At 37.5% G+C, this 23487-nt stretch overlaps 1 protein-coding gene across 3 annotated transcripts; it reads right to left on the reverse strand.

Moving 5' to 3' along the window:
* Positions 1-950: 950 nt before the first annotated feature.
* Positions 951-23056, reverse strand: LOC117341992 (motile sperm domain-containing protein 1-like). 3 transcript variants are annotated; one of them, XM_033903925.1, is made up of 7 exons: positions 22872-23056; positions 21017-21203; positions 20365-20440; positions 18031-18125; positions 17711-17845; positions 16319-16492; positions 951-2193 (listed from the first exon to the last, which is right to left on the reverse strand). In XM_033903925.1, exons 2-7 carry the CDS (start codon positions 21159-21161, stop codon positions 2162-2164), a joined length of 657 nt encoding a protein of 218 aa, XP_033759816.1. In that variant the 5' UTR covers positions 21162-21203; positions 22872-23056; the 3' UTR covers positions 951-2161. The 3 variants fall into 3 exon arrangements, with proteins under 3 accessions (XP_033759816.1, XP_033759817.1, XP_033759818.1); XM_033903926.1 differs by having other exon boundaries at positions 22776-22888; XM_033903927.1 differs by lacking the exon at positions 951-2193 and adding an exon at positions 15411-15437.
* Between the last annotated feature and the right edge of the window lie 431 nt (positions 23057-23487).

Consider the following 23487-nt stretch of genomic DNA (forward strand, 5'->3'; position numbering starts at 1 on the left):
GCAACAACATTTCTCAATTTTGGTTCACAGTTAAAACATTTCACATACTCCAGTATGTCTACACTACCGGAATCTACTGTCTATATGTATGTAGAAACTTCATATTTTACATAAAATGTTAATGAAATCAGAAGTAATATCATTTTATATTAAACATCATATGAAATCAAAATAACTCTCTTAGAATCCAAGTGATACACTTTTATTTCCACGAGTCATTAGAATATATTTTGAAATTCGAACATTTTCTTAAAACATTCCTCAAAATCTGAATTGATGTTTAATTTTAGTTATGATTTTTCTTTCATATAATGATTTAGGTAAGGACACATTTGACAAAAAATTAAGATTGATTTGAGAATCTAAGCTACGTATATATATATATACTGTAGTGTTAAAACCATTCTATCAGAACAAATATTTATTAAATCTATAGCGGGATAATTATATAGCAATGTCAAGGTCAAATTAAGGGGGATCCAAGTACATGATGAACCCATTTTACCCAAAGTCTAATTAGGCCAATGTGACCCTCTGGGCTTGTCGTGTAAAAAAGACATGACACAGTGGCATACACTGCAGCAAGCATCGTGTGCTGTACAATAGGAAAACACACCTTAATCAATTAGCCTTCATACATATAGCACAATGGGTTTTTATCACCGGAATATTTGGATGATATATACACAAGGATGTAACAGTCTAACAGAGTCATGATAACTTAGATATTTATTGTTTATATCTGATTTGATAATATAAATATTAATTTGTTTATCATGAAGAGTCAATGGTCTATATATAGCTAATTGTCATATGACTCGGCCAGATAAAGTGATACCAACTGGTTACTGTTGACATAGATCACAAGGGAGAATCTACCCTTATTACTATCTAGTCATGTGGTGTATATTAGTACAGAATTACTACTGACTCTCAATAATTATAAACAATTATTTTGCATTTATATATATATATATATGCATATATAGTCAACAAACTACATTTCTTAGCTATCAGTAAAAAAGTACCTTGCAAGGAAAAGATTTATGGGACCCCTAGATATTGCCTGAAATATCTAAATATTGCCTGAAATATCTAACATCATGTAAAGGAATATCTTAGTCTTGTCTGAGATATCTAACACCATGCAAATGAATTCCTTAGTTTTGTCTGAAATATCTAACACTGTGTAAAGGAATATCTAAGTCTTGACTGAGATATCTAACATCATGTAAAGGAATATCTAAGTCTTGTCTGAGATATCTAACACTGTGTAAAGGAATATCTAAGTCTTGTCTGAGATATCTAACACTGTGTAAAGGAATATCTAAGTCTTGTCTGAGATATCTAACACCGTGTAAAGGAATATCTAAGTCTTGTATGAGATATCTAACACCATGTAAAGGAATATCTAAGTCTTGTATGAGATATCTAACACCATGTAAAGGAATATCTAAGTCTTGTATGAGATATCTAACACCATGTAAAGGAATATCTAAGTCTTGTCTGAGATATCTAACACCATGTAAAGGAATATCTAAGTCTTGTCTGAGATATCTAACACTGTGTAAAGGAATATCTAAATCTTGTCTGAGATATCTAACACTGTGTAAGGAATATCTAAGTCTTGTCTGAGATATCTTACACTGTGTAAAGGAATATCTAAGTCTTGTCTGAGATATCTAACATCATGTAAAGGAATATCTAAGTCTTGTCCGACATATCTTGCACAGTGTAAAGGAATATCTAAGTCTTGTTTGAGACATCTTACACCGTGTTAAGGAATATCTAAGTCTTGTCCGACATATCTTACACAGTGTTAAGGAATCTCTAAATCTTGTCTGAGACATCTAATACCATGTAAAGGAATCTCTAAATCTTGTCTGAGACATCTAATACCATGTTAAGGAATCTCTAAATCTTGCCTTACATAAAGGACTATAGAGAATGTTGTTAGTTTCCGAAGGATCTGTTTGTTGTTCTGACATTTGAGACTTACCTTAACAGTAGTGATAAATTGTTGCCGATGATAAAGTGATACTGTTTGTGGATTTGACATTTTGAAGACTTTTACACATATTTACATTAGCAATTGAAGCATTTGATAAAACAGGAGGAATACAAGTAGATGGCATCATGTTGAGGCCCGCTCCAGTAAATATCACGATTGTAGGACTACCATAGTGACCAAACCTGCAACGATACAACGGGAAATCTTTCATTAGTATTGGCAGTAAAAATCATATCACATATGTACTTCATTAACTAAATAAGGTGGCAGACTGAATGGACTCATCCATAGGTAAGAATAACATTTTACAAAACTAAACAATCCATAGGTAAGAATAACATTTTACAAAACTAAACCATCCATAGGTAAGAATAACATTTTACAAAACTAAACCATCCATTGGTATGACCAATATCTTACAAAACTAAATCATCCATTGGTATGACCAATATCTTACAAAACTAAACCATCCATTGGTTTGACCAATATCTTACAAAACTAAACCATCCATTGGTACAATGTATGACCAATATCTTACAAAACTAAACCATTCATTGGTATGACCAATATCTTACAAAACTAAACCATCCATTGGTATGACAAACATTTTACAAAACTAAACCTTCCATTGGTATTACCAATATCTTACAAAACTAAATCATCCATTGGTATGACCAATATCTTACAAAACTAAACCTTCCATTGGTACAATGTATGACCAATATCTTACAAAACTAAACCATTCATTGGTATGACCAATATCTTACAAAACTAAACCATCCATTGGTATGACCAATATCTTACAAAACTAAACCATCCATTGGTACATATGACCAATATCTTACAAAACTAAATCATCCATTGGTTTGACCAATATCTTACAAAACTAAACCATCCATTGGTACATATGACCAATATCTTACAAAACTAAACCATCCATTGGTTTGACCAATATCTTACAAAACTAAACCATCCATTGGTACATATGACCAATATCTTACAAAACTAAATCTTCTATTGGTATGACCAATATCTTACAAAACTAAATCATCCATTGGTTTGACCAATATCTTACAAAACTAAATCATCCATTGGTTTGACCAATATCTTACAAAACTAAATCATCCATTGGTATGACAAACATTTTACAAAATTAAATCATCAATTGATATAGAATTTTCTTAATGATTTAAGCTTTTTCTGTAAATATTACAGTAACAAGAATTATTCAAATATAATTTAAGTCATCTGGAGAACTGCCCTCTCTGGAAGCCCTGTTGCAGTAAATATGTCTCATATAAAAACTGAAAATTAGATACACTTACATTTGTACTTTTAACTCTATCACAGACAGACAATCTCCACCATTACATAACTACACCAACATCAAAGAATTACAATTGACATACAGATTTCATAACATCAATCTAAACAAGCTTGGTAACAGCCCGAGGTGGTGATCATGAGGTATGGCTCAAATACACATACTCTTCCTTGTACCATATATAATCTTCATACAACTGTCTAGTGAATGTATACTTGTAGAATAATTTTGATAAATCTGACCAGGAAATGTAGGCCTGTATCATAATCTTCATACAACCGTCTAGTGAATGTATATTTATTACATTTTTACCAGTGAAATATCAAAAATTATTCATTCTATAAAAGTGATATTTTTCACTAGTGAAGAATATCATATTTGAAAAATATCACTTTTGCTGATTTGACCAATCAAATTAATGATTAGAAAATATCACAATAATTGACCAATCAGAAAGCTCGACATATATGTCAGCACCTGGACAGGGGGAACTACATTTTTTAGTATGCAAACTTTCGCTGTAGGCCTAGTTAGCATACGGGGTAGGTTTTTCGTTGATAAAAAAATGTAATAAACAGAATATCTAACAGTGTCTTCAGTAATACCAAATATATTTCACTCGTGTGGCTAATATTTTGATATTTTTCACTCGTGCTGCGCACTCGTGAAAAATATCAAAATATTAGCCCCACTCGTGAAATATATTTGGTATTACTGAAAACACTGTTAGATATCCTCTATATACTTGTAGAATAATCTTCATACAACTGTCTAGTGAATGTATACTTGTAGAATAATCTTGACACAACTGTCCAGTGAATGTATACTTGTATCATTGTCTTAATACAACAATGTTTGGTGATTCATTTGTACATTGTTTATGACAAGAATATCAATGTGTTTTACGTATACCGAGATGAAATATTTACTGAACATGTTTTCCTGAAATTTTTCCTACTTCTAAAAAGGTATTCACTTTCCCAATCCAAGCATCAAAACACAACTAATTCTGTCTGTGTACAAATCCTGGCACAAGGACGCTGGCAGAACCTGGATTGTATTATTACTGTGGCTATCATTAACAGACTCTAATTGGTAGACTGTAAACACTGGGTAACAGAGGCAAGACCATAGTTTCTGTGTTAACAACCTGCCGAATGCATTCAATTCAACACAATATATTCCAGAGTGAATTCAGCTATTGATTTAGGGTTATGGACAAAACCTATCACAGTTTACTGTCACGTGTCCCGATAAAGGACAAAACCTATCACAGTTTACTGTCATGTGTCCTGATAAAGGACAAAACCTGTCACAGTTTACTGTCACGTGTCCTGATAAAGGACAAAACCTGTCACAGTTTACTGTCATGTGTCCTGATAAAGGACAAAACCTGTCACAGTTTACTGTCATGTGTCCTGATAAAGGACAAAACCTATCACAGTTTACTGTCATGTCCCGATAAAGAACAAAACCTATCACAGTTTACTGTCATGTGTCCTGATAAAGGACAAAACCTATCACAGTTTACTGTCATGTGTCCTGATAAAGGACAAAACCTATCACAGTTTACTATCATGTGTCCTGATAAAGGACAAAACCTGTCACAGTTTACTGTCATGTGTCCTGATAAAGGACAAAACCTGTCACAGTTTACTGTCATGTGTCCTGATAAAGGACAAATCCTGTCACAGTTTACTGTCACGTGTCCCGATAAAGGACAAAACCTATCACAGTTTACTGTCATGTGTCCTGATAAAGGACAAAACCTGTCACAGTTTACTGTCATGTGTCCTGATAAAGGACAAAACCTATCACAGTTTACTGTCATGTCCTGATAAAGGACAAAACCTATCACAGTTTACTGTCATGTGTCCTGATAAAGGACAAAACCTGTCACAGTTTACTGTCATGTGTCCTGATAAAGGACAAAACCTATCACAGTTTACTGTCATGTGTCCTGATAAAGGACAAAACCTATCACAGTTTACTGTCATGTGTCCTGATAAAGGACAAAACCTATCACAGTTTACTGTCATGTGTCCTGATAAAGGACAAAACCTATCACAGTTTACTGTCATGTGTCCTGATAAAGGACAAAACCTATCACAGTTTACTGTCATGTGTCCTGATAAAGGACAAAACCTATCACAGTTTACTGTCATGTGTCCTGATAAAGGACAAAACCTATCACAGTTTACTGTCATGTGTCCTGATAAAGGACAAAACCTATCACAGTTTACTAGTCATGTGTCCTGATAAAGGACAAAACCTATCACAGTTTACTGTCATGTGTCCTGATAAAGGACAAAACCTGTCACAGTTTACTGTCATGTGTCCTGATAAAGGACAAAACCTGTCACAGTTTACTGTCACGTGTCCCGATAAAGGACAAAACCTATCACAGTTTACTGTCATGTGTCCTGATAAAGGACAAAACCTGTCACAGTTTACTGTCATGTGTCCTGATAAAGGACAAAACCTATCACAGTTTACTGTCATGTGTCCTGATAAAGGACAAAACCTGTCACAGTTTACTGTCATGTGTCCTGATAAAGGACAAAACCTATCATAGTTTACTGTCATGTGTCCTGATAAAGGACAAAACCTGTCACAGTTTACTGTCATGTGTCCTGATAAAGGACAAAACCTATCACAGTTTACTGTCATGTGTCCTGATAAAGGACAAAACCTGTCACAGTTTACTGTCATGTGTCCTGATAAAGGACAAAACCTATCATAGTTTACTGTCATGTGTCCTGATAAAGGACAAAACCTGTCACAGTTTACTGTCATGTGTCCTGATAAAGGACAAAACCTGTCACAGTTTACTGTCATGTGTCTGGATAAAGGACAAAACCTATCACAGTTTACTGTCATGTGTCCTGATAAAGGACAAAACTTATCACAGTTTACTGTCATGTGTCCCTGATAAAGGACAAAACCTTACCACAGTTGTACTGTCATGTTTCCCTGATAAAGGACAAAACCTATCACATTTCAAAACCCAAATCTCTGCCTTAAAGATAAACTCCTAGATTCAATTTTATTTGAGCTCTGACAAGGCATTATAGATAACTCAGCCAAAATGTTTTGTGACCTCATAACCATGAGATTCTCTCCACAATTGATTATCAATTGAGAATTGTCAGCAAACAGAAAAGGCCTGCCTAATCTAGACAGGACTGCCGGAAGGCCAATGCTAGCTTGTTCCAGGAACAAAATTGGACTTCAACAAAGTCTGGCATTAGATGGACAGGACAACAACAAGTCTGAGTTCACCACCTAACATCAGACCTTGAAAGCAGATTATGGTCATGAATTTCAACAAACTTGGTGCCCTGCTATCCAAGTATGCAACATGCCCAGTATCAGTTACGTTTGTTTGTTGGGTTTATCACCCCTGAACAGCCACGGTCATTTTGAGGTGGGTTCTCCTTGTAGTAGCTGCAGTATCAGAACCCTGCATGATTCTCTATGTTATTAAAAAAATTCAAATACATGTATTGTAAAACATTTGATCCTATGATCTTAAAGAAGGCCAAGGTCATTCATTTAAAAGACACTCTGCAGTTCAAAATATTGGAAAACAACATTTAACCACCCATGCATTAAAATAGGATTAGAATTGTGTATAATCATGGTGATTACAACTCTCACAAAGAATTGGCTCTACTCCACATTGTGCTATTAACAAATCAACTTGTAAAATATTACAATATATCTCTTCAAATCTCAAAACACAGTTATTGTTTTCACTCTTAAAATTACACTGACCTAAACCAGCTGTCACCATGATCCTGCCATCAAGGTTTCTTATGTGAAGAAGAAAGAAACAATGCCACAATATGATTGAAACACTACAGACGACATATTTATTCATTAAGATCTCCATCTTCAGGTTGGTGCCTAAAATATTGAGGAAGTCACCGCTGTCAGAAACTTTGCTGTACACTTAATTAACACTCTCTGAACATGGAGAAACAGGTAAACATGTTAAAATGGAATTAATGTTTAAAGCCAAGGTACTGGAATCTTGGGCATTATGATGGAGACTCAAGACAAAATTATCAACAGCCAAGTAGCCATCAGCCAACACAATAGACTGACACCAACAAACAGGCAATCAAGGCATACCCATCACAAATCATTTCAACTACCACACTGCAAAACCATGGTCAGTAAACAATCATTTTTTCCATGTACAATATCTGAGTGGAACAAGATCCCACCAGATATCGTATCCTCCTGTCCAACAGCTGCATCCTTTAAGACTGCCCTCCTGTCAGTATATATCCCCCAAAATTAATTAATACCTATATATACATCTTTTTTGGCTTTCTAGGAAATGACTGCATCACTTTTTCTCTCTCTCATGACATTGTCTTCAACTTGTTGAAGTTGGTCATTATCATTTAGAAGTAGAAGTTACGGCATACAAATGTTCACCCAAACCAATATTGCCTGCTTTCTACATTATCCAGCTGTCACTCTCTAAAATATTTTCTTTAGACAGGGCTAATTATAGGAAAGAATTGCCGTGGTCAAGCTGGACACTGTCAAATAAAGTAAACAACACAAGGATTGGGCATCTGGAAGCAAAATGTGTTAAAAAATTTGATATTTTCCTGATATTTCATTGCATGGCAATGCACCTGCGATAGCTGCCTTGAAGTGTGCTCTTTAGGTTTAACAGAGACCTGCTGAAATATTAATGTTATCATGTGTAGTTTATGATTTACTAAGCTGAAGCTTCAGAAGTATGAAATAAAGTATCAATATTTAAAACAACATGAAACATCCACAACAGATTTATTGATCTGAAATTAATTTCCGACCACAGACATAACGCACCAACTGCGAGTGAGAAAATCCTCACACAAAATGTTTTATTAAAATCAATACACTGGTTATATTTTTAGATAATACAAATGTTTGAGCAACTTCCTTGTTGAATATCAACTTTATCAGGATGTCTGTACAGCTTGACAGCTCACCTGATTTACAGTTTTATACATTAGATATTTATTAAGACTAGGTCCCTAAAATCCTTCAGAGTTCCTACATGTGGTCGTGTAACATAGCTTGTTTAAGAAGAAGACTCTCATAAGCTCTCCACACAAAATTGATTATGTATAACTTTGTAGTGGCATTGTTGTTGTTGGCAAAGGTGTTACTTGAAAAAAAAATGTGAATATGGTGGAATTAAACTTCCAATATTCACATAAATTGTGAAAACAGAATACATAATCATAGAAGGGAGCATTCCATGTGTATTTCTAACAATATATTCATTATGAGAAAACATGTGTTATAAGGTACTTATTAATAATACTGCATTAATTTTATTGGAAATTCTGTGATTGTTCAACAATAGTACTTTCAAAAAGAATTTCAAGGAATCTCTTTTTTCTTATACTTTTAAGTACTATACTGTGAATCTGTTGTAAGAAAATATATCACATTATTGAAATGTCAAAGAGTCCCAGCTTAATTGATCAGTAGTAGTTTCTGAAATATTTCAAAATTTACAAGAGAATAGAGGATTAAGGCCAGACATGTCAGACCTGCACACATACACAGAAAGATACTGAAGGAGCTGGGATCTATAAACCTGTGATTGGTCCTACAAAAAGTCAAACACCAAGTCTGATCATGTACACACATTCTATCAGTCTGACAACAAAGAAGCCAAATTTAGAATGTTCCATTAAAGATTTAGTATAATGTCTAGTAAATGCTCAAATTTAATCATAAATCAATGAAGAAAGGTAAAATGATTTTAAATTGAACACATTTCTGCTGCATTTTCAGACACGTGTATAATCCTCCTATTCATTTTCACACACTTTTTTTCCACACACTTTTTTTCCACACACTTTTTTTCATTTAGTATTTTTCTGCCTTTTAATTTTCACCACAATATAAAACTTATGAATACAGGTCTGTGTAATTGTTCTTCCTTCCTGAATCATTGCATGCACAGTGGACAGTGATCTAACCCAGACTTCTAACTGTAGAATCTAAATCAGCAGACATATTGATGCATCTCCTACAATCAAATCCATCTATCAGCAACTGTTTTAGCTTACAATATTTCCTTAAGTACTCCTACATGGAGAGAATAATCACGTTTTATCCCACTTCATGTTGTAAAATGCTATTGATTATAGGACCTCCTGTAGATGTTTTTTCATGCTACAATTAATGCATGTTATGAAGGTATGATTGTGATTTTTGTACTGTTTTATTGCCCATTGACGATGGGAGTCATTTCGAGTCAAACTACAATATAATAGGATGTTCACAAAGAGAAATTCATAAAACTCAAACTTAAGAAGTTAAAAAATAAAATTCTAAAATTCATTTCTAGCAAACAAACAGGCAAAACACATAATCAGGGGTATATATTTTATGATTGAGGTCTCTTTCACAATAAATACAGTTAAACCTGTTATAAAGGACACCTCTATATAAAGGACGCCTGTCTATAAAGGACAGACTCATCAGACCCACTCCTTCCAATCTACTATATAGTTAACCTCTGTATAAAGGACACTTCTATATAAAAGACACTTATCTATAAGGACAGACTCATCAGACCCACTCCTTACAATTTACTGAATAATTAACCTCCTTATAAAGGACACCTGTCTATAAAGGGCACTTTTGATATGTCCCTTTGGTGTCCTTTATAGACAGGTTTGACTGTATACCATTTGATCTACTAAATAGATCCTAACAAGGTGTTGTAGCATTCTGATGAGTACATATGTATTTTTATGTACATGCAGACAGTCTTTATAGACAGGTAGTGATCAATACAGGTCTCACTGTGGACTTAATGTCTGTTGTACTGAGATAAATTTGACCTTTGAATCCATGATAATGACAAGGAAATATTGTCCAGTGAGGATGAGTGATAGTCACCTGATCCTCATTGTCGGTGTAGTATCTGTGTGATCAGAAAAGCATTACTTTCATACTCTGAATAATTCATGCATATATTGACAATCTTCATATTTCAGTATTATAGGATTTCACTATACATGTTATGGGTGTCTAGTCGGAAGCACAACCACAATGTAATGTGATTTATTTCCCAGAACATGTATCACATATATAAGAATTTGTATAGTAACATACAGCAGAACTCCACAAATAGATACAAAGAATACAACATGAATGTATATTTGAAAATCCATGTCCGTATTTTGCAGAGATAGTTAATTTTTAATATTACATAAAACAAAACAAAAATACCAACTGTATATAGGCCCTATGCTTTCTCCTTCGAATTCTAAAATAAGACTCTTTGTTCTTCCAACTTATTTCTGGACAAAAAAACCGTTCCCATTTAAAATTCAGCTGGACTTCAACTCCCCTTCTCTCTAGTCCCTCTAGTCAGCTGGGGTAAGATTTCATATCCCTCTCTTCCACTAAGGGTTTGACTCAATGTCCCCTCCCCTCCCCTCAAGATAAGGGCTCCATATCCCCCTATCACCAACTCAGGGTAAGACTTCATATCCCTCTCTTCCACTAAGGGTTTGACTCAATGTCCCCTCCCCTCCCCTCAAGATAAGGGCTCCATGTCCCCTATCACCCACTCAGGGTAAGACTTCATACCCCTCTCTTCCACTTAGGGTAGGACTCCATGCCCCCTCCCCCACTCAGTGTAGGTCTCTGTGCGACTGCCCCTCCCCACTCAGGATAATGTCACCATGTCCCCTCTCTTCCACTAGGGATTAGGGCTCCATGTACCCCTCTCCTCCATTCAGAGTAGGGTTCCATGTCCCCTTCCCAAACTCAGGATAAGGGCTCAATGTCCCCTCTCCTTCACTCAGGGTGGGATTCCATGTCCCTTCTACATTCAGGTTAGGATCCTAAGGGCCTTCTCCTCTCAGGACAGGACTCCATGTGTTCTCTCCTCCACCCAAAGTAGGACTCCTTGTCCCCTCTCCCCTACTTAGGTGAAGGACTCCATTCCCCTTGAGGACCACTCCTGATCAGGGTAGACTCCATGTCCCCTCCCCTCCACACTCAGGATATGACATGACATCCCCTTCCCTCCACTCAGGGTAAGACTCAATATCCCCTCTCCTCCACTCAGGTTAGGGCTCCATGTCCCCTCTCCTCCACTCAGGTTAGGACACCATGTCCCCTCTCCTCCACTCAGATTAGGACTCCATGTCTCCTCTCCTCCACTCAGATTAGGACTCCATGTCCCCTCTCCTCCACTCAGGGTAGGGCTCCATGTCCCTCTCCTCCACTCAGGGTAGGACTCCATGTCTCCTCTCCTCCACTCAGATTAGGACTCCATGTCTCCTCTCCTCCACTCAGGGTAGGACTCCATGTCTCCTCTCCTCCACTCAGGTTAGGACACCATGTCCCCTCTCCTCCACTCAGGGTAGGACTCCATGTCTCCTCTCCTCCACTCAGATTAGGACTACATGTCTCCTCTCCTCCACTCAGGTTAGGACACCATGTCCCCTCTCCTCCACTCAGGGTAGGACTCCATGTCTCCTCTCCTCCACTCAGATTAGGACTACATGTCTCCTCTCCTCCACTCAGGGTAGGACTCCATGTCTCCTCTCCTCCACTCAGGGTAGGACTCCATGTCTCCTCTCCTCCACTCAGGGTAGGACTCCATGTCTCCTCTCCTCCACTCAGGGTAGGACTCCATGTCTCCTCTCCTCCACTCAGGTTAGGACTCCATGTCTCCTCTCCTCCACTCAGATTAGGACTCCATGTCCCCTCTCCTCCACTCAGGTTAGGACTCCATGTCTCCTCTCCTCCACTCAGGGTAGGACTCCATGTCTCCTCTCCTCCACTCAGATTAGGACTCCATGTCTCCTCTCCTCCACTCAGGGTAGGACTCCATGTCTCCTCTCCTCCACTCAGGGTAGGACTCCATGTCTCCTCTCCTCCACTCAGGGGAGGACTCCATGTCCCCTCTCCTCCACTCAGATTAGGACTCCATGTCTCCTCCCCTCCACTCAGAGTAAGACTCGATCCCCTCCCCTCCACTCAGATTAGGACTCCATGTCTCCTCTCCTCCACTCAGATTAGGACTCCATGTCTCCTCCCCTCCACTCAGAGTAAGACTCGATCCCCTCCCCTCCACTCAGATTAGGACTCCATGTCTCCTCTCCTCCACTCAGGGTAGGACTCCATGTCCCCTCTCCTCCACTCAGATTAGGACTCCATGTCTCCTCTCCTCCACTCAGGGTAGGACTCCATGTCTCCTCTCCTCCACTCAGGTTAGGACTCCATGTCTCCTCTCCTCCACTCAGGGTAGGACTCCATGTCCCCTCTCCTCCACTCAGGTTAGGACTCCATGTCTCCTCTCCTCCACTCAGGTTAGGACTCCATGTCCCCTCTCCTCCACTCAGATTAGGACTCCATGTCTCCTCTCCTCCACTCAGGTTAGGACTCCATGTCTCCTCTCCTCCACTCAGGTTAGGACTCCATGTCCCCTCTCCTCCACTCAGATTAGGACTACATGTCCCCTCTCCTCCACTCAGGTTAGGACTCCATGTCCCCTCTCCTCCACTCAGATTAGGACTCCATGTCTCCTCTCCTCCACTCAGATTAGGACTCCATGTCTCCTCTCCTCCACTCAGATAAGGACTACATGTCTCCTCTCCTCCACTCAGATTAGGACTCCATGTCCCCTCTCCTCCACTCAGGGTAGGACTCCATGTCTCCTCTCCTCCACTCAGATTAGGACTCCATGTCTCCTCTCCTCCACTCAGGGTAGGACTCCATGTCCCCTCTCCTCCACTCAGGTTAGGACTCCATGTCTCCTCTCCTCCACTCAGGTTAGGACTCCATGTCCCCTCTCCTCCACTCAGATTAGGACTCCATGTCTCCTCTCCTCCACTCAGATTAGGACTCCATGTCTCCTCTCCTCCACTCAGATTAGGACTCCATGTCTCCTCTCCTCCACTCAGGTTAGGACTCCATGTCCCCTCTCCTCCACTCAGATTAGGACTACATGTCTCCTCTCCTCCACTCAGGGTAGGGCTCCATGTATCCTCTCTTCCACTCAGTGTAGGGCTCCATGCTATCTTTCCTCCAGTCAGGATACATAGACATAAAATGTCCCCTTTCGTCCCCGATACATATTTACAAATGTATATTATAGTATTATAAACTAACTAGATAGAACTGTGACTTAAAGAACTAAATACCATCCAGCTTATTTCCATTATGATACCATAATTGTAGCGATGAAGCAAGCAATAATTCACCATTAAATGACTTCCATCCAAAGACCATGTTGTAGTATGTATAACCTGCCTTAGTTCAAATCAAACTGTACCCTATGGGAGGCAATGAAATCAGCACTGAACGGTTCCCCTGCAAATTTACAATAAACAATGACAACCAAAGCTGGCTGTTCAAGGCTCAGTTAATAGACAACATGCTTTAAGATAAGAATACATTTAAAAGTAGGAAAATTTGTCATTCCAATTGAAAAAATCCCTACTTGGTCTGAGATCAAAACCTATCAATCAAAGGGACATAATCATAGCTTTCATGTTACATATGTACATTTAATATTATTACCCTGTATTTCACATTTATACTACAAAATATAAGTTTTTACTCAATATGACCGTAGAAAAGATAAATGAGATAAGACTACAACCAAATCATTTGGCTGATTTGGACATCAATCCAGATTATAAAGATTGCTGTAAACGAAACAGGATTTCTTGGGGACTTATCAATTTATTATGATTTAACAGTACATTTGTTGTATTTTAGATGTGAGCAATTTTAATGTATATCGTTTATATATATAGATAGATTAATTTTAACTGTCAATATTCTAACATCTAGATATGTATAAAATAATGAGAATTTTTATATTTAGATTCAGTAATTCCCTATTATCGTACGTACAGACAGTAATTCCCAGGACCTCCACCACAGACATAGGATTGTATTGCCAGTGGTAGTAGGGAAGTGTCATGGCATTCCTTGTGTGAGTGATGTATCCCAACATTCCCAACATATACAAATGTCACAACACTTTAACCCTAGGTTGAGTGGGTGATTACCTTCATTCATAATAAACAAATTATCTTAGGACTATTTGCTAATTGGATAACCAGCATGTTAAATAATCTGGCTGAATTTCACCATTTTCATTTCAACTGTAAAGTATACTTCTTTTTCCAAATATGTATAAATGAAATTTAGGAAAACCTTCATATGAAAATGATCTACGAAGAACTTAAATAGATGTATAGCAATAACAAACTTAAACTATCAAACTCCAAGATGGCTTCATGTTGGCCATCTTGTTTTTCTGATCAGACACAAAATTGAATTGGTAAAGCTACAACCAAGAGGAACCTACATTTGAAGTTTGAAAAGTATCTCTCAAGTACTTATCAAGAAGTGCAATAATAAACTTGCAGTCAAAAATCCTAGATGGCTGCCTGTGAGCCATTTTGTTTTCTTTATCAAACTCAACATTGAGATGGCACAACAAGGGACTAAATTGCATCTACATGTTAAGTTTGAGAATAACCACTCCAATACTTTTCAAGAAATAGCAATGACAAACTTCAACTGTCAAAATCCAAGATGGCTGCATGTCGGCCCTTTTATCTTCCTGATCAGACTCAAAATTAACTGGACACAACAGGAACCAAGGGGAACCTACCTGTGTATTTTGAGAAATATTCCTCTCGTACTTTTTGAGAAATAGTGATAACAAAATCACAATTTATACAGGAAATGGCCTATGAAATTTAAGGCCTTTTTAGGGCTTTTTCAAGTAAATTTAAGGCCTTCAAAAACTATTTACAGATATATGCCAAAGACATAAACCCTTTTGAATATGTTTATTTTGTCCCTGTAATGCTCATCAGTTTTATATTACAGAATTATGATCTGTTCAAATGCATGCCCGCTGATACGTGTTACCAGCCAAGGTAGCATAAAGATGATGTTCAGCACTTCTCAAGTCAGTTTTTAAACAACTATCAGTCTCCTACAAACTGCACAGAAGGTGTCATATTTCAAATCTGCTTCAACAACCCACTGGTAGTGGTTAACTACACCATGCCTCTCATGTACATTGATCTGCCAAAATGCAAATTAACTTTATACAGAAACTATATACAACGCCTATTTTATCAAATTCAAGGCTTATATTCCCAGATTCAAAGCATCTAAGTAAAATTTTGGGCCTTTAAAGGCCATTTCACCAATTTAAAGGCTTTCCAAGGCTAAAGCCTTGCTTCTAGGTCCTTTCCAAGTCCTATAAAAACCAAAGACCTCTCAAAATCCAAGATGGCGGCATGTCAGCCACTTTGTTTTCTCGCTCAGACTCAATATTGAATTGGTAGAACTAGGGTTAAAAAGTCTAGACTTCCAGCATCCCTAGTATCCCATTTATCTAATTTCAGGGTTACTGGACCATCAATTAATTATGGATGACATGAAAGCTGTGTTGACATGTTCTACTATGTCATCTAACTATATCAAGTTTGGTTATTAAAGTTGGACTTTCTAAGAAATAGATCTATACACAAAACTTTAAAGTGAAATGTTGACAGAAAGTAACACTTAAGTCTCTCTTTGATAACTTTCTGTCACAGGCAAGACAACAAAATGGAGCTGACTAAAGCTGGTCTCCTTTTGCATTGTAACATTTGTTACTGTTAGTATTTTGGTAGGATTTTTTCAGCAGCTGATGATATTCTGTTTGATGTAACAACAAACAACAATCTAACAAATCATTTGCTGTCAACAATTTTTAAAGACAGGAAATAACCACCAAAGTACAATCCGGTTTAGAACTTGATGGTGAAATGTTTTGGTGAGATGATGAACTACTGGTAAATCTGTCCAGAAGATCATAAGATATACAAAGAGATTGCTATATACGTCTCTTTACATGGGAGGGGGTATAACAAGATCATTTAAAGACAGATTTAATTGAGGATTTAGAAGTGACCTACCTAGTATATAAGCTGCTATAAGTTTCTGGTGAAGTGACAGATGGAGATATCCCGGGAGATTGGTATCACCATCCACACCGTGAGTAGGTAACATCAGGGCTAGGATACAAGTCACTGCAGCCAGAAGGATGATGAGACTGGGACCTCCTCCTGTCCGCACATTTCCATCTGGACCTACAACAAATACGTTCACATGATACTTATTGTTCTGCAACATCAGGCTACATGATGCATTTATCAATATTGTTGGTACATGATTGTCAGACTATCTCCCCACTATTTCTCTAAATTTCCCTGAACTTTTTTTTTCAAAATTTTCATCTGATTTTACATGTACATAACCCTTTTTTTAAAAGTTGTTACTGGGTCAATATTTAATAAAAGAAACAAATACAATGTATATTTAAAATTACGAATAGTCATATTTCTATTCAGACTTCATCTTTTTATCAAAACTATACTAGGTAATCTCATTCATGAAATTCATAGGTGACCTGAAGACTTGTCTATCGACATGAAGAAAAAAAGGATCATTTATCATGTACATGTATACCTACAGTTAACTCTGTATAAAGAACTTTCCAAATTAACCAATATCTGCAATTTACCAAGTCTGAAGATTTTTCCAAATTATTAAATACAATGTATCTACTATTTTCCAAATCTGACTGATCTTTCCAAATTATCCAATATCTACAATTTTCCAAATCAGATTGATCTTTCCAACTTATCCAATATCTATAAATTACCAAATTTGATAGAGAATAAGTTTATGTAACAGAGTGCAGGATTAATTAAATTTAAATCACTGCCTCCGCTAGGGATCGAACCCGGGACCTCTGGCTTACTAGTCTTACGCTCAACCGATCGAGCTAAAGAGAAGATCTCTCTAGCTGAGCGGTATATTGCGGCTAGTATTTACCAGGGTTACATACTCCCCCTCCAGGAAAGAACTCGTCCTCGAGTTTCCAGGAGTAACAGCGATGCTTGTGGAGCAATCCGGAGTATTTTCCCCGGGTCCCTACATGGGCGCCAATGTAACAGAGTGCAGGATTAATTAAATTTAAATCACTGCCTCCGCTAGGGATCGAACCCGGGACCTCTGGCTTACTAGTCTTACGCTCAACCGATCGAGCTAAAGAGAAGATCTCTCTAGCCGAGCGGTATATTGCGGCTAGTATTTACCAGGGTTACATTTACACAAGCCAAAACATATGTTAAATTATAGAAAGGTGTTCTATATTTTAACGTTTGTTTTGGCCAACTTATATTTTCCCAGCTTCCTGTCGAGATTTCAACACAATTATCTACAGCATCACTGAAGGGACCTTGGAATATGAAACAATTATATGATGCAGTTTTATTAATTGTAAATGAAGGCTGTATCATTACCATGACGAGAGGAACTGGTAGGCTGGATAGTTTCCCTTCCTCGTCCTGGTACATGCATGGACATGAAGTTATCTTCGGCAGGTGGAGGTGAGCTCTCCTTCTTTGGGAGCAGGACAGATATCACCTCCTTCCTTCCTACAATGACAGATTGATATCATCAATTAGACAGTTTAGTTTCGAGAAATGTTTTCCTACTTGGACCAGACAAGCTAAGATGTTATTTAAAATGTCCTAATCCATACAGTTTATCACAGGACATGACAAATCTTCAAATGGATTAAAAAATCCAGAGATTTCAAACACTGAACTTGTTGACTTACCGAGTATTTTTTTCTGTCCATGCTCTACAACCTGGATCCGAAACTTATCTTTGATTCCCTCATTGTTGATACATATATCTATATGTCTTATCACACTGAAACACAGAAACAACAACTTGTCATGTCGATATACACAGCAGGAATTCTGATGACTGGAAGTTGAGATACCGTATATCGTTTTTTTTAGCGAGTGTCTAATTTTCGCTATTTTCGCGACCTGAATTATAAGATATCACTAAAATTGGTCATATTTTACAGTAAGAGTTAGCTCCCTTGTAGGTGTGTTGTCATGAACCGATCACCTGTTTACACATGCCGTGTACAGGTGTGCTTATTTGGCCGTGACTCGACTGCACTGTTTTATTCAATAAAAATGTACTCACAGTTGACCATATGTTTTGTCCTTTGTATAGATCTATTTGAAATCATAACGAGAGTGGCATTGCCAAGTGAAACATGGCCATGCTACGATTTGTAACCGTTACACGGAAGGACAAAGAAAATCCGGTCAGGGACAGACCTGAGTTTGCTGAAGCCAACAAACGTGTAGATAAATTATTATTACTGTACTTCTTCGTTTTTTTGTTTTGTTTTTGTATATGAAACATATGTAGGCTAAAATTTGAATTACACGTTGTGAAAACGCTAAAAATAAAACGTGTCATTTTGCACAGAAAACACGAAATTTGGCATACGCTAAAAAAAACCCGATATACGGTATTAGGCAATCCAGGGACACCGTTGTACTTTTTATTCACATTTAATGATATAGCTTATTCATTAAGAGATATCACTAAATGGGAATAAAAAGGAAAATGGCGCCACATATAATATTTGATGTTATACTCTATGTGGTATCCAAAGCCAAAACACAAAATGCAAATATTAGCAACATTAATGATTTTTTCAGGAATTCAGCGGCTGGGGTCAGAGGCTTTTAGAATACAGCAGAAAAAAAGGAGCTAAAATGTGGATGTCCAGCAACTTTACTGTATCTGTGACTCCAGCTTGACCAAAGTCTCTTAGAGACCTCCAGTACCACACCAACTTTACCAAAGTCTCTATGAGACCTCCAGTATCACACCAGCTTTAATACATTTCTATGAGACCTCCATTATCACACCAACTTTACCAAAGTCTCTATGAGACCTCCAGTATCACACCAGCTTTACCAAAGTCTCTATGAGACCTCCAGTATCAGTTATTATCACACCAGCTTGCATTGACCAAAGTCTCTTAGAGACCTCCAGTATCACACCAACTTTACCAAAGTCTCTATGAGACCTCCAGTATCACACCAACTTTACCAAAGTCTCTATGAGACCTCCAGTATCACACCAACTTTACCAAAGTCTCTATGAGACCTCCAGTATCACACCAGCTTGACCAAAGTCTCTATGAGACCTCCGGTATCACACCAGCTTTAATACATTTCTATGAGACCTCCAGTATCACACCAACTTTACCAAAGTCTCTATGAGACCTCCAGTATCACACCAACTGTACCAAAGTCTCTATGAGACCTCCAGTATCACACCAGCTTGACCAAAGTCTCTATGAGACCTCCAGTATCACACCAACTTTACCAAAGTCTCTATGAGACCTCCAGTATCAGTTATTATCACACCAGCTTGCATTGACCAAAGTCTCTTAGAGACCTCCAGTATCACACCAGCTTGCATTGACCAAAGTCTCTTAGAGACCTCCAGTATCACACCAGCTTGACCAAAGTCTCTTAGAGACCTCCAGTATCACACCAACTTTACCAAAGTCTCTATGAGACCTCCAGTATCACACCAGCTTGCATTGACCAAAGTCTCTTAGAGACCTCCAGTATCACACCAGCTTGACCAAAGTCTCTATGAGACCTCCAGTATCACACCAACTTTACCAAAGTCTCTATGAGACCTCCAGTATCACACCAGCTTTAATACATTTCTATGAGACCTCCAGTATCACACCAGCTTTAATACATTTCTATGAGACCTCCAGTATCACACCAGCTTTACCAAAGTCTCTTAGAGACCTCCAGTATCAGTTATTATCACACCAGCTTGCATTGACCAAAGTCTCTTAGAGACCTCCAGTATCACACCAGCTTGACCAAAGTCTCTATGAGACCTCCAGTATCACACCAGCTTTAATACATTTCTATGAGACCTCCAGTATCACACCAACTTTACCAAAGTCTCTACGAGACCTCTAGTATCACACCAACTTTAATACATTTTTATGAGACCTCCAGTATCACACCAGCTTGCATTGACCGAAGTCTCTATGAGACCTCCAGTATCACACCAGCTTTACCTACATTTCTACGAGACCCCTACTTACATATCACAGCAACATTTCTCCTTGATTGTGCCTTCTGCCTCCACCACTGTGTATTTTCTCGGAGTAGTACATAGCACTGCAATTGTTAAAAAAACTTAACATAAATGTCCACAGAATAAGCAATATATGTACAAGTGCAATCTGAGTCCAATTACTCTGTAATTAAGCTAATAAATGAATTACATAAAATCATTTCAGTCATCATATCATTACATTTGTATACATATTTTTAAAAGTGCCTACATGTTAATAAGCTTATGACTTTGGTAATTAAGACATTACATGTATTTGAATCTACAATACGACCTACTCAGATTTTCACAGAAATGAATGAATAATAAATTTTGGAAAAAATATTTTGGTAGCAACAATGTACAAACCTGTCTATAAAGGTCACCCAGCAAAGCAGAGAAAAGTCTTATAGGGGTTTATATACATTTTGTACAAAGAATTGTTACATTGGGGACTGAAATAGATGACATTCATAGAATGAGATGACCTTGATTGAAAGGTTCAATATAGAATTTAACACCTAAGTTCTTTATATCAAGAAGAACAAAGTCCGGGAATAACAATGTGTTTTTCATACATATTAGCCAGAAATTTGCTTTCAGCAATGTAAGTGACGAATGCGTGAATGAATTATCTTTACCTTTGAATCTGAGCGGAAAGTCGTATGGGTTGTAGAGGGTAAGAACCTGCTTGTGTGTGGACTGGTCATCGGAGTAAAATGTCAGAGACGATGGAAACACAAACACCGGCAGCTTACCATCCACCAACTGTGACTGGTGAAACATTGATCTTCTTCCTCTCTCATACCACCCAACAAACTTCAGCACCTTAAATTAACAGAAAACATAGAGATATTATTATAAACTTGCTAGAAAACAGGTAAACAGGAAGGCTTAATACACATTTAGAAAGTTTGTGAGACATGTTATCATATACAGAAAGTTGAATGGTACTTTTTGACTTTCAAAATCTGCTACAAGCTGTATTTTACCGTAAATTACGGGATGTATGAATGTGATATATATACAAGCCCTCAACTTTAGTAACACGAGTACTGCTTAGCAAAAGAATAATTACAATATATGCATCTCCCATGACAAATGAAATGCATTCATTATTGCATCCGAAAAAATAATGTAGGAACAGATATCCGGACAAAAAAAAATTAATGGAAGGACAAAGGAATATGATGCCATACCATAATACTCCAGTCAAATTTTGATGGGTATGTAAAAAGATAAGAATGGCAAAACTACGGCCAGGGATAAAGTTACTAGAACCAATAAAAGATATCACGTCAAATACCAATGGTACCAGAACATTCTATCACATCAATATCACCAGAGACCCATGGTGCAAAAAGAGCATTCCATTTGGTGCATGGAACAAATTATCATTTATCGTTAGAATTCAATCGCAACAAGCAACAGGATTTGAGGGTTCTTGGATATTTATTTGGTCTACCGGTTTCGCCCAGGATTATCATTTAAATTTGTTGTTAGTTCAGTTATGGTCATTCAGCTGAGCCTGACAGAGTAATATGCTTCTTAATTGGCTCAGGAGGTAGAGTCGTGGCTTATCACATCGGAACCCAGATTCAATTCCTGTGTGGGAACTCGGCAGGAATGTGTTTTTCCCTGTTCTTTCACACGATCTTGTAAAATAGGATAGCCTAAGGTACTAAGGTACTGTAGCATGGTTTATTTTTATTTTTTGACATCTTCCTCTTTTCATATCGCAGTTGGATCATTTCTTGTTCTGTGTACGGGAGTCTCAGTTGGAAGCACATGGTTTGAATTATTCTGATATTTTATCAACTTTCTTTATATCAGCCTGGCATTGATGATGAATATCTACATTGATTAAATGTCAGAAATAATTAAGACTTATTGTACCAGCGTCATATATATATGTCTTTGAATGTGGCTTACTCAACCTAGGGGCAGGCAAGTGACTGGTAGGCCATTACCTTGACTTCACTGCTCAAAATCTTCTGTGCCTTTTTTAGGAAATATTACTGTACTGTAAAGTAGGGCTTATTATTATGTAACTTGATACGACATTTGTCAACGATTTCCTACTGGAGTATCAATGTACAATTTTGTACAGTGTTAGCACCCACTCACTGCCATATGGACGACACGATATGTCACAAATTGTATCAATACCGACAGTGTGCCTACTAACATCTAGTAACAGTTAAATGTTTAAATCTATTATGTAATACAAGTTAACGAAACAACACATTCTGTACATGTAACTTACACCCCACTGCAAAAACGAACACAGTTAATTGACACCTACTGTAGCACACTTTTAGCGACATTGATTAACTTGTGATAAGCACAAGAAAATGTTCCATGCAGTGATATGTTCCCTCTTAGAAGCTATCGACATACCTCAACCGTGACTGATTTGTGTTGTTTACGTCGTGTGCAGAAGACCAACGATATGTAAACAAATGATTAATCGTGTTTTCTTAACAAGGTACACACCTGTGTTTTGCATTAATGATGAGATAATCAACTGGTTTCTGGAAATTCCGATATCCCTTTCAGTTCACAACCAAGGGATATGGCACAATGTCTAAATATGGAAACTTAAATCAGCTGTTTCTTTGCCCTTTCTGTAATGTTTTGAGAAACACGTCACAGAATGTTGTGTTGTCTGCTTCGTCAGGCATAATCGAGGTCTTCTGAACGCTTGTAACGGTACTGGATTGCAACATTGGGGTGAAATATTGTACGCCATTCCCGTTCCCGGACTGCGATAACAAGCGGCTCGAAAATCTTCAGACAGATTCTCGAGAGGAAAGAAATAATCATTAATTTCATTAGCATTTATTTTCGTATTGCTTTGAAACTTGCCATAGCATTATTCAATTTATAAATTGCATAGTACTATTTTAATTATCGTCCAATCTCCCTCACGGGTAGCATACATGTACTTGGGGCCAGGGACTAAAGTTATAATGAAATTGTCTAATTTTAATTTGTAACATTTATTTATTTATTTATTTATTTATTTATGGGTTTTACGTCCGCTATTAAGGCCTTACGGCCTTTCAGCTGACGAGAACAGATAGGAAATTGAGTAGAGTGGGTACAGTAT

Source organism: Pecten maximus, chromosome 14 (assembly GCF_902652985.1).
Source record: "Pecten maximus chromosome 14, xPecMax1.1, whole genome shotgun sequence".
In the NCBI taxonomy this organism is placed as follows: domain Eukaryota; kingdom Metazoa; phylum Mollusca; class Bivalvia; order Pectinida; family Pectinidae; genus Pecten; species Pecten maximus.

Bases quoted from the DNA above. Each gene is read 5' to 3' on its own strand.
- LOC117341992 (XM_033903925.1), bottom strand. From the start codon at position 21,161: ATGTTTCACCAGTCACAGTTGGTGGATGGTAAGCTGCCGGTGTTTGTG. The intron at 16,493-17,710 runs GTAATGATACAG...TATTTGTTGTAG, and splicing joins TACCAGTTCCTCTCGTCATG to GTCCAGATGGAAATGTGCGG. The intron at 2,194-16,318 runs GTAGGTCACTTC...GTATCGTTGCAG, and splicing joins TATAGCAGCTTATATACTAG to GTTTGGTCACTATGGTAGTC.